At 34.6% G+C, this 24,787-nt stretch overlaps 1 protein-coding gene across 3 annotated transcripts in view; it reads left to right on the forward strand.

Moving 5' to 3' along the window:
* ATRNL1 (attractin like 1) overlaps window positions 1-24,787 on the forward strand; it is an 839,395-nt gene that overhangs the window by 17,837 nt on the left and 796,771 nt on the right. For all 3 annotated transcript variants that reach the window (XM_054503866.2, XM_063670302.1, XM_063670303.1), the window contains exons 2-5: window positions 9,475-9,558; window positions 10,998-11,111; window positions 16,891-17,019; window positions 18,632-18,840. In XM_054503866.2, the coding sequence (XP_054359841.1) occupies window positions 9,475-9,558; window positions 10,998-11,111; window positions 16,891-17,019; window positions 18,632-18,840 (536 nt within the window). The remainder of the gene's footprint in view (window positions 1-9,474; window positions 9,559-10,997; window positions 11,112-16,890; window positions 17,020-18,631; window positions 18,841-24,787) is intronic.

Consider the following 24,787-nt stretch of genomic DNA (forward strand, 5'->3'; position numbering starts at 1 on the left):
TCATTGAAAAAAGTTATTTCTGGTTGAATTTCAGTCAATGATATTAAGTTAACTAGAAAATTAAATTAATTCTTTAAACATGATGGTCAATTGAGTTTTATTATCTTTAACAGTAATAATACAAGGTGATTGTGATTTATTAATTTAAGCTTTTTATAACACCTTGTGTACCTGTCTTTGATTTCTTTGGTCTGCCATGAATGGTTAGAATTAATGCTCAAAATGTTTGGCGTAAGGTTACTAATTGCTGTCTGGATCCATGAAAGGAAGATGCTCTGGCATTTTAGATATCTGATTTATTTGACCCTATTTGATGCACAGTATACTTCCAGTCTACCATTTGAGCCAAAAAGTGAATAGGAGAAATATTTTACAGATAGCATAAAGTTATGAAATGATCAGTAGATGTGATGAAGTTTAGCCAAAAGGGGAAGAGATTGATCTTATCATTAGATAGTAGATTAATTGAAAATAATGATTACCATGTGCAAGAGAAGTACTCCCTGATTAAAAAATGTTTGAGTTGTATAGTTATCTCAGTAGCTGAAGGGAACGTTGAGGAAAAAAATGTATTAATGAGCTAAAATCTTATTTGGAAATATCCTTGTTAGAATTATAGAGCTCAGAATGAGCTGATGTTTTAGTCCATTTGTATTGCTACGAAGGAATACTTAAGGCTGGATAATGTGTAAGGAAAAGAGATTTGTTTGGCTCATGATTTTGCAGGATGTACAAGAAGCATGGCACCAGCATCTGCTTGTATTGCAGGGCTCAGGCTGCGTCTACTCATGGCAGAAGGCAAATGGGAGCTGGTATCTGCAGATTTCATATGGCAGGAGAGGAAGCAAGGGGTGGGAGCAGCCAGGCCCTTTTTCATAACCAATTCTCTCAGGAACTAATAGAGCGAGAACTCACTCTTTACTGTGAGGATGGCCCCAAGCCATTCATGAGGGATCTGCCTCCATGACCCAAACGCTTCTCAGTAGGCCTCACCTCTGACATTGGGGATCAAATTTCAGTGTAAGGTTTGGAGGAGTCATATATTCAAACCATAGCAGTTGAGAATTAGACCTCAAAGTCAGATAGATAATGGTTAAAATATCAGCTATATCAATACTGAATTGGAGAATGTGTTTTTCTTGTGTGGCCATAATGGGCTAATACTTCACCTCAAAATTAAATTACCCACTCATTTATGGGCCAAGTTAGGCAACTGCTGATCTGTATTGCGGGGTAGGACAACGGTAGTGGAAGATAGTAGTCAGAATGCATTTCTTGTGCCTAGAATAGTCTGACAGTGAATGATCTGATAAAGAAGTTAGGAAAAACAGTCCCATTTACAATAGCATCAAAAAACAAAACAAACACAAAAAAACAACTTACGATAAGTTTAACCAAAGAGGTAAAAGATCTATATGTAGAAAACTAGAAAACATTAATGAAAGAAATTGAAGATGACACAAGTAAATGGAAAGATACTTTGTGTATTCATGAAGTGAAAGAGTATTGCTAAAATGTCTATATTACCCAAAGTAATCCACAGATTCTATGCAATCCTATCAAAATAGAAATAGAAAAAAAATCCTATAATTTGTTTGAAATCACAAAAGACCCAAAATAGCTAAAGCAGTGTTGAGCAAAAAGAACAAAGCTAGAGGCATTATACTACTTGACTGGTCTTTGAAAAGTTAATGGAAAATGCATATTATGAAAAAACTGCATGGATTTCAAATTTTTTTTGCACCAAAATAAACCCATACCAAATTGTTATAACAAGTCTGAATGGGATCAAGTTTGAGGCACTAAGGAAGATAACACATTGGTTTGAAAAGGGCCCCTATCAGAGCAACATAAATTCTGCTAAAATTGAAGCGAGAGCAAACGTCAAATTTATGGTGAAGCTTGGGTGGAAGAAGGTGAAATTATTGATGCTTTATGAAAAGTTTAGGAGGACAATGCCCCAAAGTAATCAGCAGTTTATAAATGGGTAACTCATTTTAAGAAGGGATGATATAATGTTGAAGATGAAGCCTGCAGCAGCAGACTATTCACATCAATTTGTGAGGAAAAAATCATCTTGTTCATTCTCTAATTGAAGAGGACTGATGTTTGACAGCAGAAGCAATAGCCAACACCATAGACATCTCAATTAATTCAACTTACTCAATTCTGAATGCAAATTAAAGTTGACTAAACTTTCCAATCTATGGGTGCCAAAACAACTCGGACCAGATTAGCTACAGATAAGAGCAGAGGTTTTAGTGGAAATTATAAGCAAGTGGGATCAAGATCCTGAAGTATTTCCTGGAAGAATTGTAACAGGTGAAGCATGACTTTACCACTGCAATTCTGAAGATAAAGCACAATCAAAGCAATGGCTACCAGGAGGTAGAAGGGGTTCAATCAAAGCAAAAGTGGACTGGTCAAGAGCAAAGGTCATGGCAGCAGTTTTTTGGGATGCTAAAGGCATTTTGCTTGTTGACTTTCTGGATGGCCAAAATATAACATCTGCTTATTATGAGAGTGTTTTGAGAGTTAGCCAAAACTTTAGCAGAAAAACACCTGGGAAAGCTTCACCAGAGAGTCCATCTTCACCATGACAATGCTTCTGTTCATTTCTTTCATCAAACAAGGGCAATTTTGTGAGAGTTTCTATGGAAAATCATTAGGCATCCACCTTATAGTACTGATTTGGCTCCTTTTGAGTTTTGTTTGTTTCCTAATTGATATGGTTTGGCTGTGTCCCCACCCAAATCTTATCTTGAATTCCCACATGTTGTGGGAGGGATCTGGTGGGAGGTAATTGAATCATGGGGCCAAGTCTCTCCCATGCTGTTCTCATGATAGTGAATAAGTCTTATGAGATCTGATGGTTTTATAAAGAGGAGTTCCCCTGCACAAGCTCTCTCTGCCTGCTGCCATCCATGTAAGACATGACTTGCTCCTCCTTGCCTTCCACCATGATTGTGAGTGCTCCCCAGCCATGTGGAACTGTAAATCCATTAAACCTCTTTCTTTTGTAAATTGCCCGGTCTCAGATATGTCTTTATCAGCAGCATGAAAATGGGCGCTAATACACTAATCTTAAAATGTTTTCGAAGGTCACCTATTTTTCTTCAGTTGATAATGTAAACAAGACTGCATTGACATGGTTAAATTCCTAGGACCTTCAGCTCTTTAGGGATGTACTAAATGACTGGTATCATTGCTTACAAAAGCTTCTTGACTTTGATGGAACTTATGTTGAGAAATAAAATTTATATTTTTTATTTTTATCTGTTTTTTTTTTCCCATGAACTTTTAGTCATCTTATAGTTATTAAAACAGCATGATACCCGCATAAAAACAGACAAATTGACCCATGGAACAGGATAGAGAGCCCAGAAATAAATTCACCTGTCTGCTGTCCGCTGATTTTCAACAGAGGCTCAAGGAATACACATTGGAGAAAGGACAGTCTTGTCAATAAATGATTCCAAAAAACTAGGTATCCAAATGTAGAAGAATGAAATTAAACCCTTATCTGATCCCTTATAGAAGAATCAACTCAAAATGGATTAAAGATTTAAACGGAAGATCTGAAACTAAAACTACTAGAAGGAAACATAGGAGAAAAGCTATGACTTTGGTCTGAGCAATGACTTCTTGCATGATTCCAAAAGCACAGGCAGCAAAAGCAAAAATAGACAAATAGTATTGAATCAAGAAGCTTCTATACATCAAAGGAAATAACAGAGTGAAGAGACAACCCACACATTGAGAGAAAATATTTGCAAATCATACATCAGATAAGGGACTCATACCCAAGACATAAAATGAACTCAGATCACTCAATAACAAGAAAACAAATAACCCTATTTAAACATGGGCAAAGAATCTGAATAGACATTTTTCAAAAGAAAACATACAAAAGGCCAACACATATATGAAAACATGCTCAACATTACTAATCATCAGGGAAATGCAGATCAAAACCACAATGGGATGTCATCTCATACCTCTTAAAATGGTTCTTATAAAAAAGATGAAAGATAACAAGTGTTGGTGAGGATATGGCAAAAAGGGAACTTTTGTACACTGTTGGGGGAAAGTAAATTAGTATAGCCATTCTGAAAAACAGTATGGAGGTTCATCAAAAAACTGAAAATAGAATTACCATATGATCCAGCAGTCTGAGTATATATCCAAAGGAATTGAAATCAGTATGTTGGAGAGATGTTTGCATTCGCATGTTCATTGCAGCATTGTTCATAATAGCCAATATTGGGAAACAACCTAAGTGCCCACCAAGGGATCAATGGATAAAAAAAGAGGTATATATACATAATGAAATAGTATTCAGCCTATAAAGGGACAAAATCCTGTCATTTGTGACAACATAGATGAAACTAGAGGCCATTAGGTTATGCAAAATAAGCTAGGCTTAGAAAGACAAATATCACCTGATCTCACTTACATGTGGAATCTAAAAATTTGAATCAATTGAAGTAGAGAGTAGAATGGGGGTTACCAGAAGCTGTGGGTGGTGATCGGTTGGGCAGGAAAAGGAAAAATACTGGTCAAAGGGTGCAAAGTTTCAATTAGGAAGAATAAGTGTTCTATTATTCTGTTGGCGTTCTATTGTACAGTGAAGTGACTAATGTTACTAATTGTGCATTGTGTATTTCATATACTACATTGCTAATAGAGTGGATTTTAAATATTTTTGCTGCAAAAAATATGTCTGTGGGGTGATGGGTATGTTAATTAGCCTGATCTGCTCAATCTGCAATGTATACAAGTATTGAAGTATCACATTTTACCCCATGACTATATACAACTATTATTTGTCAATAAAGATGAAATGAAAATAAAAAGGAATTAATAAGCTGATAAATAGTATTTTAACTAGAAAGTCTGTTTTTAAAAAAGAGTTCTACGTGAAAAAGGTTTACAAAGGACACCCTGCATAAAGACTATCCCTGAGTAGATCTGACTATTCCTTGTAGGCTGGTTATGCCAGGACTAAACCTATATTCTGTGGTAAACAGGATTTATTGTTTCAGATATTTCATAATATTAAAACTGTCACACTTTCTTATTTTTATAATGTGTTAAATTATATATCCATAGTCAAATTATATATCCATAGTCAGGATAGACAACAATATCCCACTAGATTTAATTTTAGTACTGTCTAATATTTGTGCTGGTTTTCCTGCATTTATTAGTGGCCAACCTTGTGTTATAAACAGCCCAGCATGCTTTTAATTACGGACTCTACTTTCAGCTAGAATGAGATATTGACAAGGCATTTGGCTATGTGGCAGGCATCTAGACAAGTAATTGGCAAACTTTTTCTGTAAAGGGCCAGATAGTAGATATTTTAGGCTTTGTTGGCCAGATGGTCTCTGTTGCCAATACTCAACTCTGTCTTCATAGGGTGTTAGCAATCTTAGATAATATTTAAACAAACTAGTGTAGTTGTGTTCCAATAAAACCTCATTTACACCAACAGTAGGCTAGTAGTTTATGTAGTACTGATCTAGATGAGTAAGTCAGTATGGTTCTCAGTTCAAGAAGAGGAATGATACAAAGTTTAAAAAAAAGTTGTTTGAAACTTGGAGTATGTATTAGAAATAATATTAGAAATAGTTATGTAAGAGCCTATTTTACTTTTTGTAGGGAGTTGAACTATGTGCTACCTAATTTCTGGAGAGCGCTACACAATTGGAATGTAAGGGTATTAGGAGTAAGAAGTAAAAAAAAATAAATGGAAAACTAGGTGTTTATGGTTAGAGTATGGTCCTGGAGTGCAAGGCTTCTGAATTTTAGAACCGTTCTAGACTGTAAAGACGTCCAAAGTATGTAATGGGAATGCTTTGCCCAAGTGGCATGCAGGTAAAGGTTCTTGGAGTTTAAGAAGAGATCATGAAACTGCAGAAGGAGAATTGTCCTTTATTATAGAAGTAGCAGGAGATTTCTCCCCTTTACGCATGTCTTTTGGTGGTGAGAAGGAATTTTCCATTTCTTTTACCTTGATTGGTGACATCCTCCCATGCTTCCAGTGGACTGGAATTGGCAAGGAGGAAACCTTTTTGTAGTAAGTGGAGGAAAAGGTGGGCTCTTGGTAGGATCTTTAGTGCTAAGGATAAGGAATTCAGGGATTGTGGTGAGTAGTTTCCTTTTAAGTTTGGGAAATTGTACTACTGAAGTTGAATAGGACGGGACAGGGTGTGTAGTTTTCAGGTACTCCAATTGTTTAGCTTAGGTAGGGAGGCATAACAGTTCCTTCACATCACTTCTTATAAGAGGGAGATAAGGATTACTATGGTAACTCCTACAATATATGTTTCTTTGGAGGAGGGGGGATATATATTTTTAATTTTTGTGGATACAGAGTAGGTGTATATATTTATGGGGTATGTGGGATATTTTGATAGTCATGCAATGCATAATCACATCATGGAAGATAGGGTATTTATCTCAAGCATGTATCGTTTGTGTTACAAACAATCCAATTATACTCTCAGTTATTTTAAAATGTACAATTAAATTATTATTGACTATAGTCATCCTGTTGTGCTTTCAAATACTAGTCTCATTCATTCATTCATTCTATTTTTTTTGTACCCCTTAACCATCCCTACCTCCTCCTCACTTTACCACTACACTTCCCAGCCTCTGGTGACCATCTTCCTACTCTCTATCTCCATGGGTTCGATTGCTTTGCTTTTTAGATCCCACAAATCAGTGAGAACATATAATGTTTATCTTTCTGTGCCTGGCTTATTTCACGAAACATAATGACGTCCAGTTACATCCATTTTGTTGCAAATGACTGAATCACATTATTTTTATGGCTGAATAGTAATTCATTGTTTATATGTACCACATTTCTTTATCTGTTCATCTGTTGATGGACGCATAGGTTGCTTCCAAATCTTGGCTATTGTGAACAAAGCTGCAACAAACATGGGAGTGCAGATATTTCAATATATTGATTTCCTTTCTTTCGGGTATATACCCAACAGTGGGATTGCTGAATTGTATGGTAGCTAAATTTTTACTTTTATGAGGAACCTCCAAAGTGTTCTCCATAGTGGTTGTACTAATTTACATTCCCACAAACAATATAAGAGGGTTCCCTTTTCTCTATATCCTTGCCAGCATTTCTTACTACCTGTCTTTTGGATATAAGCCATTTTAACTGGGGTGAGATGATATCTCATTTTAGTTTTGCTTTTCATTTCTGTGATGATCAGTGATGTTGAGCACCTTTTCATATACGTATTTGAAATTTGTATGTCTTCTTTTGAGAAATGTCTGTTCAAACCTTTAGCCCATTTTTTAAATTGGATTGTTGGCTTTTTTTCCTGTTGAGGTATTTGAGCACCATATATATTCTGGTTATTAATCCTTTGTCAGATGGATAGTTTGTAAATATTTTCTCCCATTCTGTGGGTTGTCTCTTCATGTTGCTGTTTACTTTGCTGTGCAGAAACTTTTTAACTTAATGTGATCCCATTTGTCCATTTTTGCTTTGGTTGTCTGTGCTTGTGGGTTATTCCTCAAGAAATCTTTGCCCAGTCCAATATCCGGAAGAGTTTCCCCAATGTTTTCTTGTAATAGTTTCATATGCTTAATTACCTGTTATTATGCTAGACATTTTATTTGAAAATTATTGATAGAAATAATTTGAGGCCCAGGATAATGTTATCTTTCTTTAGAGGTACCATGTATCTTCTGTTAGGAGACCTGGCATATTGGCAGTTCTAGCAGCACCATAAGGCGATTTTAAGACTTGGGTGTTTTCTGCTGTTCAGATGACTCATAGCTAACCTACAGTTGAGGTAAAGGCTGGTTAACTTCTGGTACACCATTATTTTAATAGCAAGTCATTATGTCCCAAGTCAAAGTGCCCTGTTGTTTATTTGAGCCCCTATGTTTTGTGGGTTATTGCTTCCAACTTTTGTCCTCCTCTTTCCTTGAGGCTACCAAATGCACTCTCAACCTTTTGGCAGTCTCTTCTAAATAAGCAAATCTCTCACGACAAAAGCATCTCTGAATGCCTGCCTCCTGTTAAAGAATTGGCAACTTCTGCATCTTGGCTTTGTACATTTTATCATTTTGTTACTTGTAAGATTTTAAAATTGTCCTTTAACTTTTTAAGTTGTCTTCAGTGGAGAGTTTTTCTGAATTACTGCACTTGGTGTTAATATTATTGGAAGTGAAAAATCAGGGCAAGTTATTTAACTTGTTACTTAAAATGTACTTCCGACTTCTCATCTGTAATATGGAGTTGTTAATTATTTATTATCTTATAGGTTTTTTGAGATTTTTAAATGAGGCAACACATTGTGTGTTTATAGTGGTACCTGACATGTAGAAAATGCTTAAGTTATTATTACATTTATTTGAGAATATAGGAATTTGTTGCTCTTCAAAGATTTTCCAAGCATGAATTAGCCACTTTATTACAGAAGTAATTTGCAGGGATTATGAAAGACTTGCAAATGACATTAACATTGACTGACATTTCTGTAAACCCTGATTTAGGTAAATTAAAGTTTTTCCCCCCTAATGTATTTAAGGCTGTATACTATAAGGAAAATTTAATTTTATCTAAAAGTAGATAATGGCCCTGATATGTATATGTGTGTGTGTATGTTTATGTGAATATGTAAAAACTGATTAGCTGTGATGTGTGTATATATGCATATATAAGTATAGTATATAAATGTTACATGGGAAGACATTTTAATTATTTAAAATATGGCCTCTTGATAAAATAATTGGGCTGGAAGTAAGAAAAACAAAATGAAATAGAATTGAGATTTTTGTTTTAAAGATTTTTAATTTCTGAAAATAGAGTTTTTCCAAATATCTTTTTCTTTTTATGCATAAAATAGAAGATACAATTTTTTTTATTTGTCCTGTTTTAAAAATTGAGTTCTTGGACTAGATGTAAAGTAGACAGGAGAAAATGATAATAAAAAATATATTTATAGCAGAACTCTTTAAAATTTGGTGACACCTATTTTAGCAATACCAGTGCATGAAGAAAAAATATAGCTTACAGAGTAACTCCCCAAAGTGGAACATACATATACTTTTTCTCTATTCCATAGATTTGTATTTGATCTTCCTTCTGCCTCAACCTAATTTTTGTGCAGATGAAGTTTAACTTATTCTATTTTGCATCAACATTGAATCCTTCAGTACTGTGTTCAGTCTTTCAGTGTCTTTTTTCGCTTCGTAAATTGAAATGGTCATGATATATTAAGGTTTAAAGAAATCCAGAATAAGTATCTTTTGAGATGTAAAAAAAAATACAGCACTTCAAAATTTTCCTAAGTTGTAAATAAATCCTCCTTTTTGAAAATTGTTATGTCCCGTTCCTTTGGCTTAATGACTTTTAAATTTTCTTATCCTGCTATATGTCTTAAAGTTATTTTAAGGTAATTATTTTCATTATTTTATTTTCTCTTCCAGGTTAACAGAACCTTCTGGATATTTAACAGATGGCCCAATTAACTATAAATATAAAACTAAATGTACATGGCTCATTGAAGGCTAGTAAGTATACAGTCTGGGTCAAATTAATGTATTTTATTCTTAAATGATAAAGGTGATCCTATTAATGTCAGAGCATTAGAGTATAATTACTTTATCATTTAGTTTGTTTATTATTAGATAATATTTACAACTTCCAGACATTACATTTAATGTAAATTACACTACCTCTTCACTTGTGACAATAGTTTAATTTTTATATATATTTTGTTTTTGAGTTACGTTACTGTGGTATTAAATTGAGTAGGCATTTTTTTGGTTTATTTTGAGCATCTTGTTATGAAATTTGAAGACTTCATAGAAATTATAAAAATATTTCATGCTGAGCTATGCTATTCATATAATTTAGCATTTTAGTTCTAGGGGTATTTTTAAAAGAATGTTTTGTAGAAGAGAGAGTTAATTATTCATTTAGAGGTATTTTCAGTAATTAGGGCTTGAAACAATCTATTTAAAGGTATTGTGAGTGGAGCATAAAATAATTGATATGAATTATTTTTGAACTGTTTTATAATTTCTAAAGAGTATATTTGGAAAATTTTGTATTTAAATTTTTCTAACTTAAAAGCTGTTCATTCTCTGCTGTGCACCTATAGTTACATTTTGTTTATTTGTTAACATTATATCACATTGAGAATTTTGATTAAAATTTAAATAGTTTTTTAGTGCCTCCACTTAAGGGTTCTGTAAAAATAAGAATAGTGGCTTCTTGAGTGTTGATTTTTAAAAATCAACTTTATTTAAGTACCATTTGTATACAATAAAATGCACTCATTTTAAGTGTACAGTTCCATAAGGTTTCAGTGATGTATACAGTCTATGTAACCTCTGCTTTCAATCAAGACACAGAAGATTATTTTTTTTGAGACAGAGTCTCACTCTGTTACCCAGGCTGGAGTGCAGTGGTGCGATCTTGGGTCACTGCAGCCTCTGCCTCCTGAGTTCAAGCAATTCTCCTGCCTCAGCCTCCTGAGTAGCTGGGACTGGAGGCGTGTGCCGCCATGACCAGCTAATTTTTGTATTTTCAGTAGAGATGGGTTTTACCATGTTGGCCAGGATGATCTTGATCTCCTGACCTCGTGATCCGCCTGCCTTGGCCTCTCAAAGTGCCGGGATTACAGGCGAGAGCCACCGCACCTGGATGAACATTTTTTATTGACTACATTTTTAGAAAACAATGATACATACATATGTCCTGTTAATAGATTTTGAAAGTTACATTTTATTTGTACAAATTAGATATGATGGCTTATCAGTCTTTCACCCTGATGATATAAGGATTTATAGCAAAATTATCTATAAACAGATTTCTAATAAAATACTCTATCTAAAGCTTCTTCACTCTGTGCTTTGTATATTATATAATAAATATTATGTATTTATTCATTCTGTGCTTTGTATATTATATTTTAATTTTAAAAATATTTCATATTTATTTTCAGTCCAAATGCAGTGTTAAGATTAAGATTCAATCATTTTGCTACAGAATGTAGCTGGGATCATATGTATGTTTATGATGGAGATTCAATATATGCACCTTTAATAGCTGTACTTAGGTGAGTAATTATATTTAATCAGTTGCAGAAAAGTGACTGTGTAATTGCTTAACTTTAAATATATATTGATATTTACTGCAAAATAAATTTAGTAAAGATATTGATAGTTACATTTCACAGATGATTATAATACTTTGTTATGTGCTGTAACTGTCAATTTAGGTAATAATTATGTAAATATTGATATAAGTACTATATTGGAAATATAGATTTCTTTCTAAATATTTTTTATTCTCATTGTATTTAGTTTATTCTTTTAAAGTGGCTTGAATATGTTTTCAGAGCTATCTATTTGGATATATTAGCATGAGTTCTAGCTGACAAGTAAATAGACAAGTTTTGTTTTTTAATAGTTTTTTTTATTATAGTGAAATGGTAAAATTTTAAATTCTGCATGAAAGGGTTAAGTTATGCTTTGTGCAATGATTAATAAAGATGGAGTTTCTACCAATTGTCAAAATGTGAGAATTTTATTTGTTTCAAAATATTTTATTGTTAGTAGTAAGGTAGATTATTAATTTTAAAATTATAGCATTGTATCAATTTAAAAATCTTTTCTTATGTATGTTTAGATTATTATAAAAAGTTTCATGAATAGGAGAAAATCTATTAGACACAGAAAAAATTATGAACATGTATAGATTTTGTATATAATTTAACATGATTGTTGATAAGTTACTCATTATATTATTTACTTTTGCTATTTATACAATATCTCTTATATGTTCTGTCATTGTTGGAAATTTAAGTATGGATAAAAGCTTATTGGTCCCTTGAAAATTTTTTCTTTCCAATTTTTTCTTTTTACTATTCATGTGACAAATATTCTATTTCATTCTATTCTAATACATTTTATTTTGTTCTATTTTATCAGGAATGTGAATTATTATTTTGGACAAAAATGTAAGGACTTGTATTTCCTTAGGAGCTTAGGTACTTATTCTGTGATATTGCTATTGCTTAAATTTTTGAGTTGTTTGAACATTACAAAAAGGATAGCCATAAGCAGCCCTTCATCTAAGGACAATAGAGAGAAAATAGAGTGGAGCCTTGCAAATAATTAGGTTGTAAGATAATTTATTGTAACAATTAAATTTGATCCTCAGTTCATACATTTATTTTTTAGCAATTTAAACATCACTTTGCTATCTTAACTCTATTTTTATGATACCGTTGACTGACCATCATTTAGATGTGTGCCTGTTCATTTGTTTATCTAGTAATTCTAATTACTTTGTATTAATATTCATCCATTAGCATTCTTACCAACACTTTCTTGCTATTAAAGGAAGACAATTAGCAGGTGGGATTTAGTATATGACTGTGAAGATGGAATTAGTGATTTCTCATTAGCAAGTGTTCTTGTTAGCCCTCCTAAAGGAAATGGAAAACTCATGTTTATTGATATTGAATATCCACTTGATGTTAAGCACTAGGCTAGGCAGTTTAAATGTCATCTAATCCTCACAAAGATCTTGTTGGGGAAGTACTAAGTACTATTATCCCCATTTTACAGTTGAGAAAATTGACATTCAGAGAAGTTATTTCCTTCTAATAGATGGTAGAGCTAGGATTAGGACTTGAATCTCAATCTCCTGATGTAAAAGCATATGCTGTTTGTATTTTATCTTGCTAAGAATTCAGAATCTAATATGTTTGAATTATTTCAATTGTATAAATATTTATTACTCAACATTTAATTACAGAGACTGTCACAGGCTTAGAGTACATAGTAAGGAAGAAGGCATAGGCTATCGCAGTGACTTTAGACACCAACTACCTGCAGTTGGGCTAGAACAGATTTCCTAGGTTAAGAGCACAGTCCTCTACAACAAGGGTCTCCTCTCCACCCCAGATCCACGTACCAGTCCATGGCCTGTTAGGAACAGGGCTACACAGTAGTAAGTGAGTGGTGGGCAAGTGAGCAAAGCTTCATCTTTATGTACAACTGCTCCCCATTGCTTGCATTACTGCCTGAGCTCCACCTCCTGTCAGATCAGCAGCGGCATTAGATTCTCATAGGAGTACAGACACTACTGTGAACTGCGCATGTGAGGGATCTAGCTTGCTCATTCCTTATGAGGTTCTAATGCCTGATGGTCTGTCACTGTCTCCCATCACCCCTAGAAGGGACCATCTAGTTGCAGGAAATCAAGCTCAGGGCTTCCACTGATTCTACATTATGGCGGGTTGTATAATTATTTCATTACATATTACAATGTAATAATATAGAAATAAAGTGCATAATAAATGTAATATGCTTGAATCGTCCCAAAATCATCCTCCCCCTGGTCTGTGGAAATTTCGTCTTCCATGAAACTGGTCCCTGGTTCCAAAAAGGTTGGGGACTGCTGCTCTATAACACTGCTGTCATTTCAGACACTAGCTGCAAGCTTGGTGGTCCCCACCTACTCTGACCATCTGGCTACATATTTAGGGGTTCCTACTCTCTCCTAAAAGTTTGATAATTCACTAGAATTATCATAGAACTCAGGAAAGTTCTACACTTATGACTATAGTTTTATCATGAAGGATAGAAATCAGAGCCAGCCAAATAAAGAGAACCATAGAGTGAGGTCTGGGAGGATCATAAATGCAAAGCTTCTGGGTCCTCAGAATGTGTTACCCACCCAGCACATCAACATGTATCACCAACAAGGAAGCTCATCTGAGCTTCAGGTGTCCAGAGTTTTATTGAAATTTCATTACGTAGCCATGAGTGATTGAATCATTGGCCATGAGGCTGAACTCAAATCTCTAGCCCCTCCCATCCCCTTCTCTCTCGGGAAGTTAGGCTAATACCATATGGCCCCAACATTTTAATCACATGGGTAGTGTTTCTGGAGTGGCCATCCCCTATTCTGAATTATATCTTTAGCTTAAATTAATTAGGGGCCCACCATGAATCACCTCATTGGCATAAATTTTCAGGGCTCACTATGAATAGGAAGACACTTCCATCACTCAGGAAATTTCAAGAATTTAGAGGTTATGTCCCAAGAACTGGGGACAAAAGCCAGCCAAATTCTTTAGTATGCAGTAGTCATGCATTAGTGGGGGTATATAAGCAGATTTTTCACACAGCCTAGTTAGTGTTACAATCAGGTTATGAAGGAGTTGTATATAATTTCAAAATAAATAACTAATCCTTCATGTCGACTTTCATCGTGAGTAAAAGAATGAAGTATGGGGGTCAGATAGGACATTCTAGAGAGAGAAAAGCATATATACAAAGGTATAGACACATTAAAGAGCATTATATTTTAGGGCAATAGTAAAAAGTTTTGAGTAACTTGATTGTAGGAACTGTGAAGGATACGTAGGAGTCACATTACCCCAAAACAGCAATCAGTGACATTTACTTAGTGCTCATCTTGTGCCAATGTGCAGGAGTTCTTTATATGCATTAGTTTATTTAATCCTCAAAATAACCTTTAGGTAGGTATTAATATTGCAATTTTACAAATGCAGAATTGAGACACAGAGATTTTCTGTGAGTGGCCTGAAGGTTGCCTAGCTGGTAAGTCAGAATATGAATCTAGGTTATGTAACTATAGGTCCTAATCCCTTACTCACTGTAATATTGCTTTCTTGTACACCACACTAAAGTAGTTGGGCTTTTATTCTGTAGGCAAGACTTTTTAGAATGTGGAGAATGGATTGGAATGGAGAAGTGTTATTTATTTATTTTTTTTTACTGTGTGCTGGACTATTGTGTGTTGGACGTTGTTGTTTGGAAAATCATATATAGTAATAATCTGAGGCCTAGAAAGATTATATTCTTGCGGAGACTACCTGGGGACACTAGCAATCCATATTCAACTCAATCCAAACTCAGATACTGAGGTGATTCATAGCTCAGCTGCAGTGCAGTCCTTTGGAGGGCCTAACTTTAGGTAGTTTGCTTTCACTTCCAACCACTGGAGTCCCAGTTCAACATGAAGGCCCTGGGTTTCACTTTTTGTTTCCCTCACTCTGTAAAATCTCTGAAATTACCACCTAGTTTTTTTTAGCCCTTCAAATCTTACCTCCAGCCTTGAAATCAGCAAATGCCACTAGGGTAAATGACCTCAATGCCTGGGCAGGTCTTCAAGCTGATTTTTTTGTTTTTATATAATTTGTCATTTTACTAGATTTCAGTTGGTCCGAATTTCCTGGTGTATTATACAATAAGTGGAAACTCTCTTATATTTATTGTTTTTAAAATACTTGTAAACAAAAAACCAAACAGATCTATTCTTTTTTGTTTGTTTGTTTTTTTGAGACGGAGTCTCGCTCTGTCACCAGGCTGGAGTGCAGTGGTGTGATCTTGGCTCACTGCAACCTCCACCTCCCAGGTTCAAGCAATTCTCCTGCCTCAGCCTCCCGAGTAGCTGAGACTACCGGCATGCACCACCATGCCCACCTGATTTTTTTGTATTTTTAGTAGAAGTGGGGTTTCACTGTGTTGGCCAGGGTGGTCCTGATCTCTTGACCTCGTTATCCGCCTGCCTCCACCTTCCAAAGTATTGCGATTACAGGCGTGAGCCACTGCGCCCGGCCCAGACCTATTCTTTTTATCTCTTTCAGAGAGTTCTCAGAGACTAGCTGTATCTATTACAAAGACCTATTATTTTTAGTAATACTCACCTTTATATAATTTTATTACAACGAACAATATGTATGTATATCTTAAGACTGGTGTCATAGAGTTTGTATTATTTTGAGAGTCTCATTTTAAAATCATTTGTTGCTTCACAAACATAACCTAGTAGATGTAATAATAATTACTAAAGCGTTAAATCAAGAGTTGATTACTTTTTAACTTGTTTGCATTTGAGAATGTATTTTCCAAATCAATTATTTGACTATAATATTTCATTTATGTGTCAAATATGATTTGAATGGGGGAATTCAGTTCTTAGTGGTACCTAAACATAATTTTAACTGTTTAAAGGAATTGACTGTGTCGAGTTATATAATTTGTTTGTTAGCAGCTTCTTTTCTTTCACCTACTGCATGTTTTCATATATTTAGAGAGGTTAGAACATATAACTAAATGAAGATAGGTAATTTTCCTCATGAACAAGTAGCCTTAAAAAGAAGTACAAATTACTAGTTTAAAACTATTTTGTATATTTATATCTCCCCCACCCCAAGTTTTTGTTTGTGTGCTTATGGGCTTATGTGAGCAATATTATGTTTTGGAATAGTTATATGTTAATGCAATTTGCATAGATATGCAAAATTAGAAAAACATTAAAGTATATATAGTTTAAAATTTTTTAAAGTAAATATTTTAAATCACCTAGCTAAATGTATTGGAAATGTATAACTATAACTAGAATGTAATTGTAATTGCTTAATTGATGTAGAGTGTCTTCCAGCTTCATTGGATTTTTAAACCAATCAGAATAAGTAAAGGTACAGGGTCTTATTAGAGTAGCAAGGTGACTTTAAGTGACGTTTTCTATGAAGTAAGTGGAAGACTACCCTGTAGTATTATGACAGGATGGATAGCAGGACAAAAAGGAGAAATGAGACATTGCCTTACAAATAGTGATAAGAAAAAAATGGGGTACAGTGGCATGAGAGTAGATTTTAGTGTATTGGCAGCAGTAGTAGAACTAATTTGGTGAGAAATGGATAGGAACTTCTTTTAGATTTATTCTCCTTTTAGTTGCCCATTCTGATGTACAAGCATTACTGATCCTGGTAAGAATATTTCTGAGTAAATTTTATGTGCTTAACAGTCTTATGTATATCTATACATACAATATTCAGTTTTGTTCTCTTTTAGTGGTTTGATAGTCCCTGAAATAAGGGGCAATGAAACTGTGCCTGAAGTTGTTACTACATCTGGCTATGCACTGTTACATTTTTTTAGTGATGCTGCATATAATCTAACTGGTTTCAACATTTTCTATTCGTAAGTATTTTTTAAAAATTCCATCTTTTAATGATTCTTGTAATTTAATGTAAAAGAGTTTTTTTTGTTTATTTTTATTAATGTCTTATATACCAGAAGCAGGCTACTGTGTTAAATTTCAAATTAGTAGGCAGGATCCCTTCTTAAGTGACATAAAATCTTAATAATATGCCACAAAATGTGATCTAAGCCCATAAGTTTGGTTGAAAATTAATTATGAAATTTACAATTGTGTTTTGGCAAACAATATACAAATACTAGTGTAGCTTTACTGGTAGCAACAGATGTGGTGGGACTGCAGGGAGTTGTGAACTGCCTTTCAGTGCTCTAAGGTACATCACTTGTAATTTGTAGAGGATTATGGGAGCTAAGTGTTTGTAGTCTCTATTGCAGAGACTGTACTGAATGCTATACATACATTATGTCATTTAATTACCTTCAATTCTGTCAAGTGGGTATATTTCCCATTGACACATGAGGAAATTGTGGCTTAAGAGTTAAGTGGCTATACCACTATCTCCTCTAAAATAAGAAAAGTAATATTCATTGAGAATCTATTATATGCCTGATACTTTATATACATTTTTATATCTAGAAGACTGAGGGTGAAGTAATGAGAGATGCTTTCAGATGCTTTCACAGGAATGGCTAGAGAGGAAGTCTATATATTATTTTTTTCTTTTCTTCAGAATGTAGAAATTCGTAACCAGAGAATTTTTCACCAGAAATATTCTAAATATCCTTGAATCAGCAGTTTATTATGGAATTTATTTATCCTACAGTGTATCCAAGTATGTATGCAAGGGAGAACAAATATATAGTAGAATATAATCACACAGTGGCTCACGCCTGTAATCCCAGCACTTTGGGAGGCTGAGGTGGGCGGATCACGAGGTCAGGAGATCGAGACCATCTTGGCTAACACGGTGAAACCCCGTCTCTACTAAAAATACAAAAAGTTAGCCAGGCATGGTGACAGGCTCCTGTAGTCCCAGCTACTCGGGAGGCTGAGGCAGGAGAATGGTGTGAACCTGGGAGGCGGAGCTTGCAGTGAGCCGAGATCGCACCACTGCATTCCAGCCTGGGCGACAGAGCGAGACTGCTTCTTAAAAAAAAAAAAAAAAAAAGAGTCTTAAAATTAAATACGATAAACATCCCTTTTCTTCCATAAGAGTGTATGGGTGATGGCATGCTCTTTAAATATTATACAACCAAGTTATATCTTGACTTCTCATATAGTTTTGAATGTTCATGAATTTAATTTTTTTCTGTAAAATATACAATCAAAACATTTGAGTACTTAAGTCTTTACAAAACATTTTGCCTGGAACTGTACAGATCCTGCAGATGTTTAGCATGTAGTTGTTAGACGTTTGGAGTCTTGGTATCAAAGTAAATCTGTTGAATAAACTTAAGACCAACTGCAAATAAATACTAACAATTTCATAAGAGTAAGAGGGTACAGAGTAAAGAATTAAAACTACATTGTGAAATTCTGTTACATTTATAAGCACATAGGACACGGTATAAAAATTATAAAGTTTATGATGTATCAACCAAAATTCTTTTTCAATTACCTTGAATTTGAATATATATGAATTATATTTTACAGAATCAATTCTTGTCCTAACAATTGCTCTGGTCATGGGAAGTGTACAACTAGTGTCTCTGTTCCAAGTCAAGTATATTGTGAATGTGATAAATACTGGAAGGGTGAAGCTTGTGATATTCCTTACTGCAAAGCCAATTGCGGCAGTCCAGATCACGGTTACTGTGACCTGACTGGAGAAAAATTATGTGTCTGCAATGATAGTTGGCAAGGTAAGCACATGTGGTGTGATGGCTTTTGCAACATTGATTCATATATGTAATAGATTAATACAAATTCCACACATTTGTTTCCTTATAGTTTGCACACCCAAGCCTCATATATTTATTTTATTTTTAGAATGTTCAGATTAATAATCAACTTCTTAATAATTTTTTTGTCACAAATAGAGTTAATTGGCAAAGATTTTGTCTCCATACTCCTTTGAAGATTAAATGAAGTTATGTATATGAACTGAATTGTTAGCTGTGTGATCATTATGGTCTTCTGTAATTTGTTGTTGAATCTCCCCAAATTTGGTGACTTCACTGAATTTAATGTGGTGCATTCAAATTTGATTTATAAGGGTAATATAAATAGTATACTACAAAAATAAATGTTCAAAGGGACTGCAGTATATGAAACTTATTTCTCAGGAAAGGCTGACATCTTGTGGCTATTTTAAAAGAATTAGACTAGTTTTAAAAGTATTTTAGCTGCCTGTTGCAGAAGTCAGATTCCTAGGAAAGAATTTCTAGGTAATTTTTATAAATATCTATCATCAAAGATTAAGTTTAGACTGCAGTGAAGAATGTTGGCTTATTTATCTGTATACAAAATAATATTGTCATTATGAAATTAAGAGATATGCTTAGTTATACATACACCTACACACCTAGAGCTTACTTTTTGCTAGTTACATTTACATATGAAGAGCTTCCTTTGTGCCAACATATTAATCCTGTTGAAATAGGGAAATTTGACTCAATAATTACATAACCTGAAGTACTTGATCTTGTGTTATTATAATACAGTGTAATAAATAGTAGCAATAGTTCCCAAGTTAAAAACCAAAGAGAACATACTCTTCATGTAGTTGTATTCATTATTCCTGAGATGACCTTTTCAAAAAAGTGTTGTTGGGTATGTTGAGTACTTACTTAGAGGAATTATTTTAGGCTTTGTGTAAATTATGCCTGTCTTAAGCTCATGTTAGCTCATTAAAAAATATTAAGTATGTCAACTACACAAAAGATCTATGATTTCTTATTAAATCGAATTTGGTTACCAATTGCAATTGCGACAGATAAAAATTTCTAAATGTTCTGTAATTATAGGGACATGTATTTTAAGTGACTCTTTTAATCATTTGTGACTTTTCTTCCCCCCAAAAGTGCCTTGAGATGTAATTTTATTTTCATTTCTGTCATGAAACTAAAATAACTGTCTTTTCTATAGAGACAGTGGTGTATCCATATTATATTTAATTTAAGGCCTGAGAAATAGAAATATAGCTCATACACACAGTATTTTTCAAACTGGTCTTCAATTGCTATTAGTCTCCACCTCATTTCAGCAGTCTTGAAAACAAATGAGGAAATACATTTGTATAACATTCTCTGTGAACAACTCTGTCCCCTTTTCTGTTTTTTACTTACTTTCATTAATCCTTCTTTGAAATGCTTTATTTTGTGTGAGTCTTGTAGTATAGATCTGATTCAAAGTATTAAGAATTTTTTTCTGGCCTTTGTTTTTTGGCCTTTTCGTATCCTATTATTCTCATCAGTAATGTCCCAAATCATAAGAATTCCTGAATGTAATATGTCTATAAGCAAATGGAAATGGGGAAGCAAATACTGGATATGTTCACTTTTAAAGCAAAGTTATAATATCAATAGTCTAAGAAATACTTGTCTGTGTGTGTGTATGTGTGTGTGTATGCGTATATACACATATATTTATAACTACATATATATTTTATATGGAGAATAGTATGAAAGTGCTTTGTAAATTATAAAGTGCAGAAATAAGACAATTTTATACCATTTTCTTAATAATTAAGGAAATGATTTCTGAATTGATATGTTTGAAGGAGGGCTTGTAAATGAGATAATATGGTGTTTTCAAGACAAATTATGTGCAGACTGGTTACTTTGTGCCTCAAAACTGATCCTGATTCTGTATTTAAGGAAGCATAGCTCCAAAGTAGGTAGGATTGTGAGCAAAATCATTTAGGGGAAAATGATGTTTTTATTTCAGATATATATAGAATGAGAAGGAATCAGTGAGGTAAGAAGAAGAGATAGATTTGCTTCTAGGACAAATGGGGAATGATCAAAGAATGAGAGATATGTGAAAATAGGCAATCTTTATGAGTTTCAAAATCTGGTAGTTTATACAAGGTGTTATTTGGAACTGGATTATTTAGGTTAGAGTAACAGATTGTTGTTACCTCCATTATATTTTATCCTTTGTTGTTGCTTGATTTTACTTATTCTGTTTGGCTCTATGCCTAATGTATATTTTTAAAAAATGAGTGTTACTCTCTAAAAACTTGGGTTTTATTAAGATAACACAGAGGAAAAACCTAGCTTTATATTAAGTCCTTATTTTATTTTATTTTTTATTTTTTTATTATACTTTAAGTTTTAGGGCACATGTGCACAACGTGCAGGTTTGTTACATATGTATACATGTGCCATGTTGGTGTGCTGCACCCATTAACTCATCATTTACATTAGGTATATCTCCTAATTCTATCCCTCCCCCCTCCCTACACCCCACAACAGGCCCCGGTGTGTGATGTTCCCCTCCCTGTGTCCAAGTGTTCTCACTGTTCAATTCCCACCTATGAGTGAGAACATGCAGTGTTTGGTTTTTTGTCCTTGCGATAGTTTACTGAGAATGATGGTTTCCAGCTTCATCCATGTCCCTACAAAGGACATGAACTCATCATTTTTTATGGCTGTATAGTATTCCATGGTGTATATTTGCCACATTTTCTTAATCCAGTCTATCATTGATGGACATTTGGGTTGGTGCCAAGTCTTTGCTATTGTGAATAGTGCTGCAATAAACATACGTGTGCATGTGTCTTTATAGCAACATGATTTATAATCCTTTGGGTATACACCCAGTAATGGGATGGCTGGGTCGAATGGTATTTCTAGTTCTAGATCCTTGAGGAATCACCACACTGTCTTCCACAATGGTTGAACTAGTTTACAGTCCCACCAACAGTGTAAAAGTGTTCCTATTTCTCCACATTCTCTCCAGCACCTGTTGTTTCCTGACTTTTTAATGATCGCCATTCTAACTGGTGTGAGATGGTATCTCATTGTGGTTTTGATTTGCATTTCTCTGATGGCCAGTGATGATCAGCATTTTTTCATGTGTCTGTTGGCTGCCTAAATGTCTTCTTTTGAGAAGTGTCTGTTCATATCCTTTGCCCACTTTTTAATGGGGTTGTTTGATTTTTTCCTGTAAATTTGTTTGAGTTCTTTGTAGATTCTGGATATTAGCCCTTTGCCAGATGAGTAGATTGCAAAAGTTTTCTCCCATTCTGTAGGTTGCCTGTTCACTCTGATGGTAGTTTCTTTTGCTGTGCAGAAGTTCTTTAGTTTAATTAGATCCCATTTGTCAATTTTGGCTTTTGTTGCCATTGGTTTGGTGTTTTAGACATGAAGTCCTTGCCCGTGCCTATGTCCTGAATGGTATTGCCTAGGTTTTCTTCTAGGGTTTTTATGGTTTTCTGTCCAACGTTTAAGTATTTAATTCATCTTGAATTACTTTTTGTATAAGGTGTAAGGAAGGGATCCAGTTTCAGCTTTCTACATATGGCTAGCCAGTTTTACCAGCACCATTTATTAAATAGGGAATGCTTTCCCCATTTCTTGTTTTTGTCAGGTTTGTCAAAGATCAGATGGTTGTAGATGTGTGGTATTATTTCTGAGGGCTCTGTTCTGTTCCATTGGTCTATATCTCTTTTTTGGTATCAGTACCATGCTGTTTTGGTTACTATAACCTTGTAGTATAGTTTGAAGTCAGGTAGCAAATGGAAAACAAAAAAAGGCTGGGGTTGCAATCCTAGTCTCTGATAAAACAGACTTTAAACCAACAGAGATCAAAAGAGACAAGGCCATTACATAATGGTAAAGGGATCAATTCAACTAGAAGAGCTGACTATCCTAGATATATATGCACCCAATACAGGAGCACCCAGATTCATAAAGCAAGTCCTTAGAGGCCCACAAAGAGACTTAGACTCCCACACAATAATAGTGGGAGAATTTAACACCCCACTGTCAATATTAGACAGATCAACGAGACAGAAGGTTAACAAGGATATCCAGGAATTGAACTCAGCTCTGCACCAAGTGGACCTAATAGACATCTACAGAACTCTCCACCCCAAATCGACAGAATATACATTCTTCTCAGCACCACGGCGCACTTACTCTAAAATTGACCACATAGTTGGAAGTAAAGCACTCCTCAGCAAATGTGAAAGAACAGAAATTATAACAAACTGTCTCTCAGACCACAATGCAATCAAACTAGAACTCAGGATTAAGAAACTCACTCAGAACCGCTGAACTACATGGAAACTGAACAACCTCCTCCTGAATGACTACTGGGTACATAACGAAATGAAGGCAGAAATAAAGATGTTCTTTGAAACCAATGAGAACAAAGACACAACATACCAGAATCTCTGGGACACATTTAAAGCAGTGTGTAGAGGGAAATTTATAGCACTAAATGCCCACAAGAGAAAGCAGGAAAGATCTAAAATTGACACCCTAACATCACAATTAAAAGCACTAGAGAAGCAAGAGCAAACACATTCAAAAGCTAGCAGAAGGCAAGAAATAACTAAGATCAGAGCAGAACTGAAGGAGATAGAGACACAAAAAACCCTTCAAAAAATCAATGAATCCAGGAGCTGGTTTTTTGAAAAGATCAACAAAATTCATAGACTGCTAGCAAGACTAATAAAGAGGAAAAGAGAGAAGAATCAAATAGATGCAATAAAAAATGATAAAGGTGATATCACCACCGATCCCACAGAGATACAAACTACCATCAGAGAATACTATAAACACCTCTATGCAAATGAACTAGAAAATCTAGAAGAAATGGATAATTTCTCAACACATACACCCTCCCAAGACTAAACCAGGAAGAAGTTGAATCTCTGGATAGACCAATAACAGGCTCTGAAATTGTGGCAATAATTAATAGCTTACCAACCAAAAAATGTCCAGGACCAGACGGATTCACAGCCAAATTCTACCAGAGGTACAAGGAAGAGCTGGTACCATTCCTTCTGAAACTATTTCAATCAATAGAAAAAGAGGGAATCCTCCCTAACTCATTTTATGAGGCCAGCATCATCCTGATACCAAAGCCTGGCAGAGACACAACAAAAAAAGAGAATTTTAGACCAATGTCTCTGATGAACATCAGTGCAAAAATCCTCAATAAAATACTGGCAAACCGAATCCAGCAACACATCAAAAAGCTTATCCACCATGATCAAGTGGGCTTCGTCCCTGGGATGCAAGGCTGGTTCAACATATGCAAATCAATAAACATAATCCAGCATATAAACAGAACCAAAGACAAAAACCACATGATTATCTCAATAGATGCAGAAAAGGCCTTTGACAAAATTCAACAGCCCTTCATGCTAAAAACTCTCAATAAATTAGGTATTGATAGGATGTATCTCAAAATAATAAGAGGCATTTATGACGGACCCACAGCCAATATCATACTGAATGGGCAAAAACTGGAAGCATTCCCTTTGAAAACTGGCACAAGACAGGGATGCCCTCTCTCACCACTCCTATTCAACATAGTGTTGGAAGTTCTGGCCAGGGCAGTCAGGCAAGAGAAAGAAATAGAGGGTATTCAGTTAGGAAAAGAGGAAGTCAAATTGTCCCTGTTTACAGATGACATGATTGTATATTTAGAAAACCCCATCATCTCAGCCCAAAATCTCCTTAAGCTGATAAGCAACTTCAGCAAAATCTCAGGATACAAAATCAATGTACAAAAATCACAAGCATTCTTCTACACCAATAACATTCAAACAGAGAGCCAAATCATGAGTGAACTCCCATTCACAATTGCTTCAAAGAGAATAAAATACCTAGGAATCCAACTTACAAGGGA

This window comes from Pongo pygmaeus, chromosome 8 (assembly GCF_028885625.2).
Source record: "Pongo pygmaeus isolate AG05252 chromosome 8, NHGRI_mPonPyg2-v2.0_pri, whole genome shotgun sequence".
NCBI classification, from domain to species: Eukaryota; Metazoa; Chordata; class Mammalia; order Primates; family Hominidae; genus Pongo; species Pongo pygmaeus.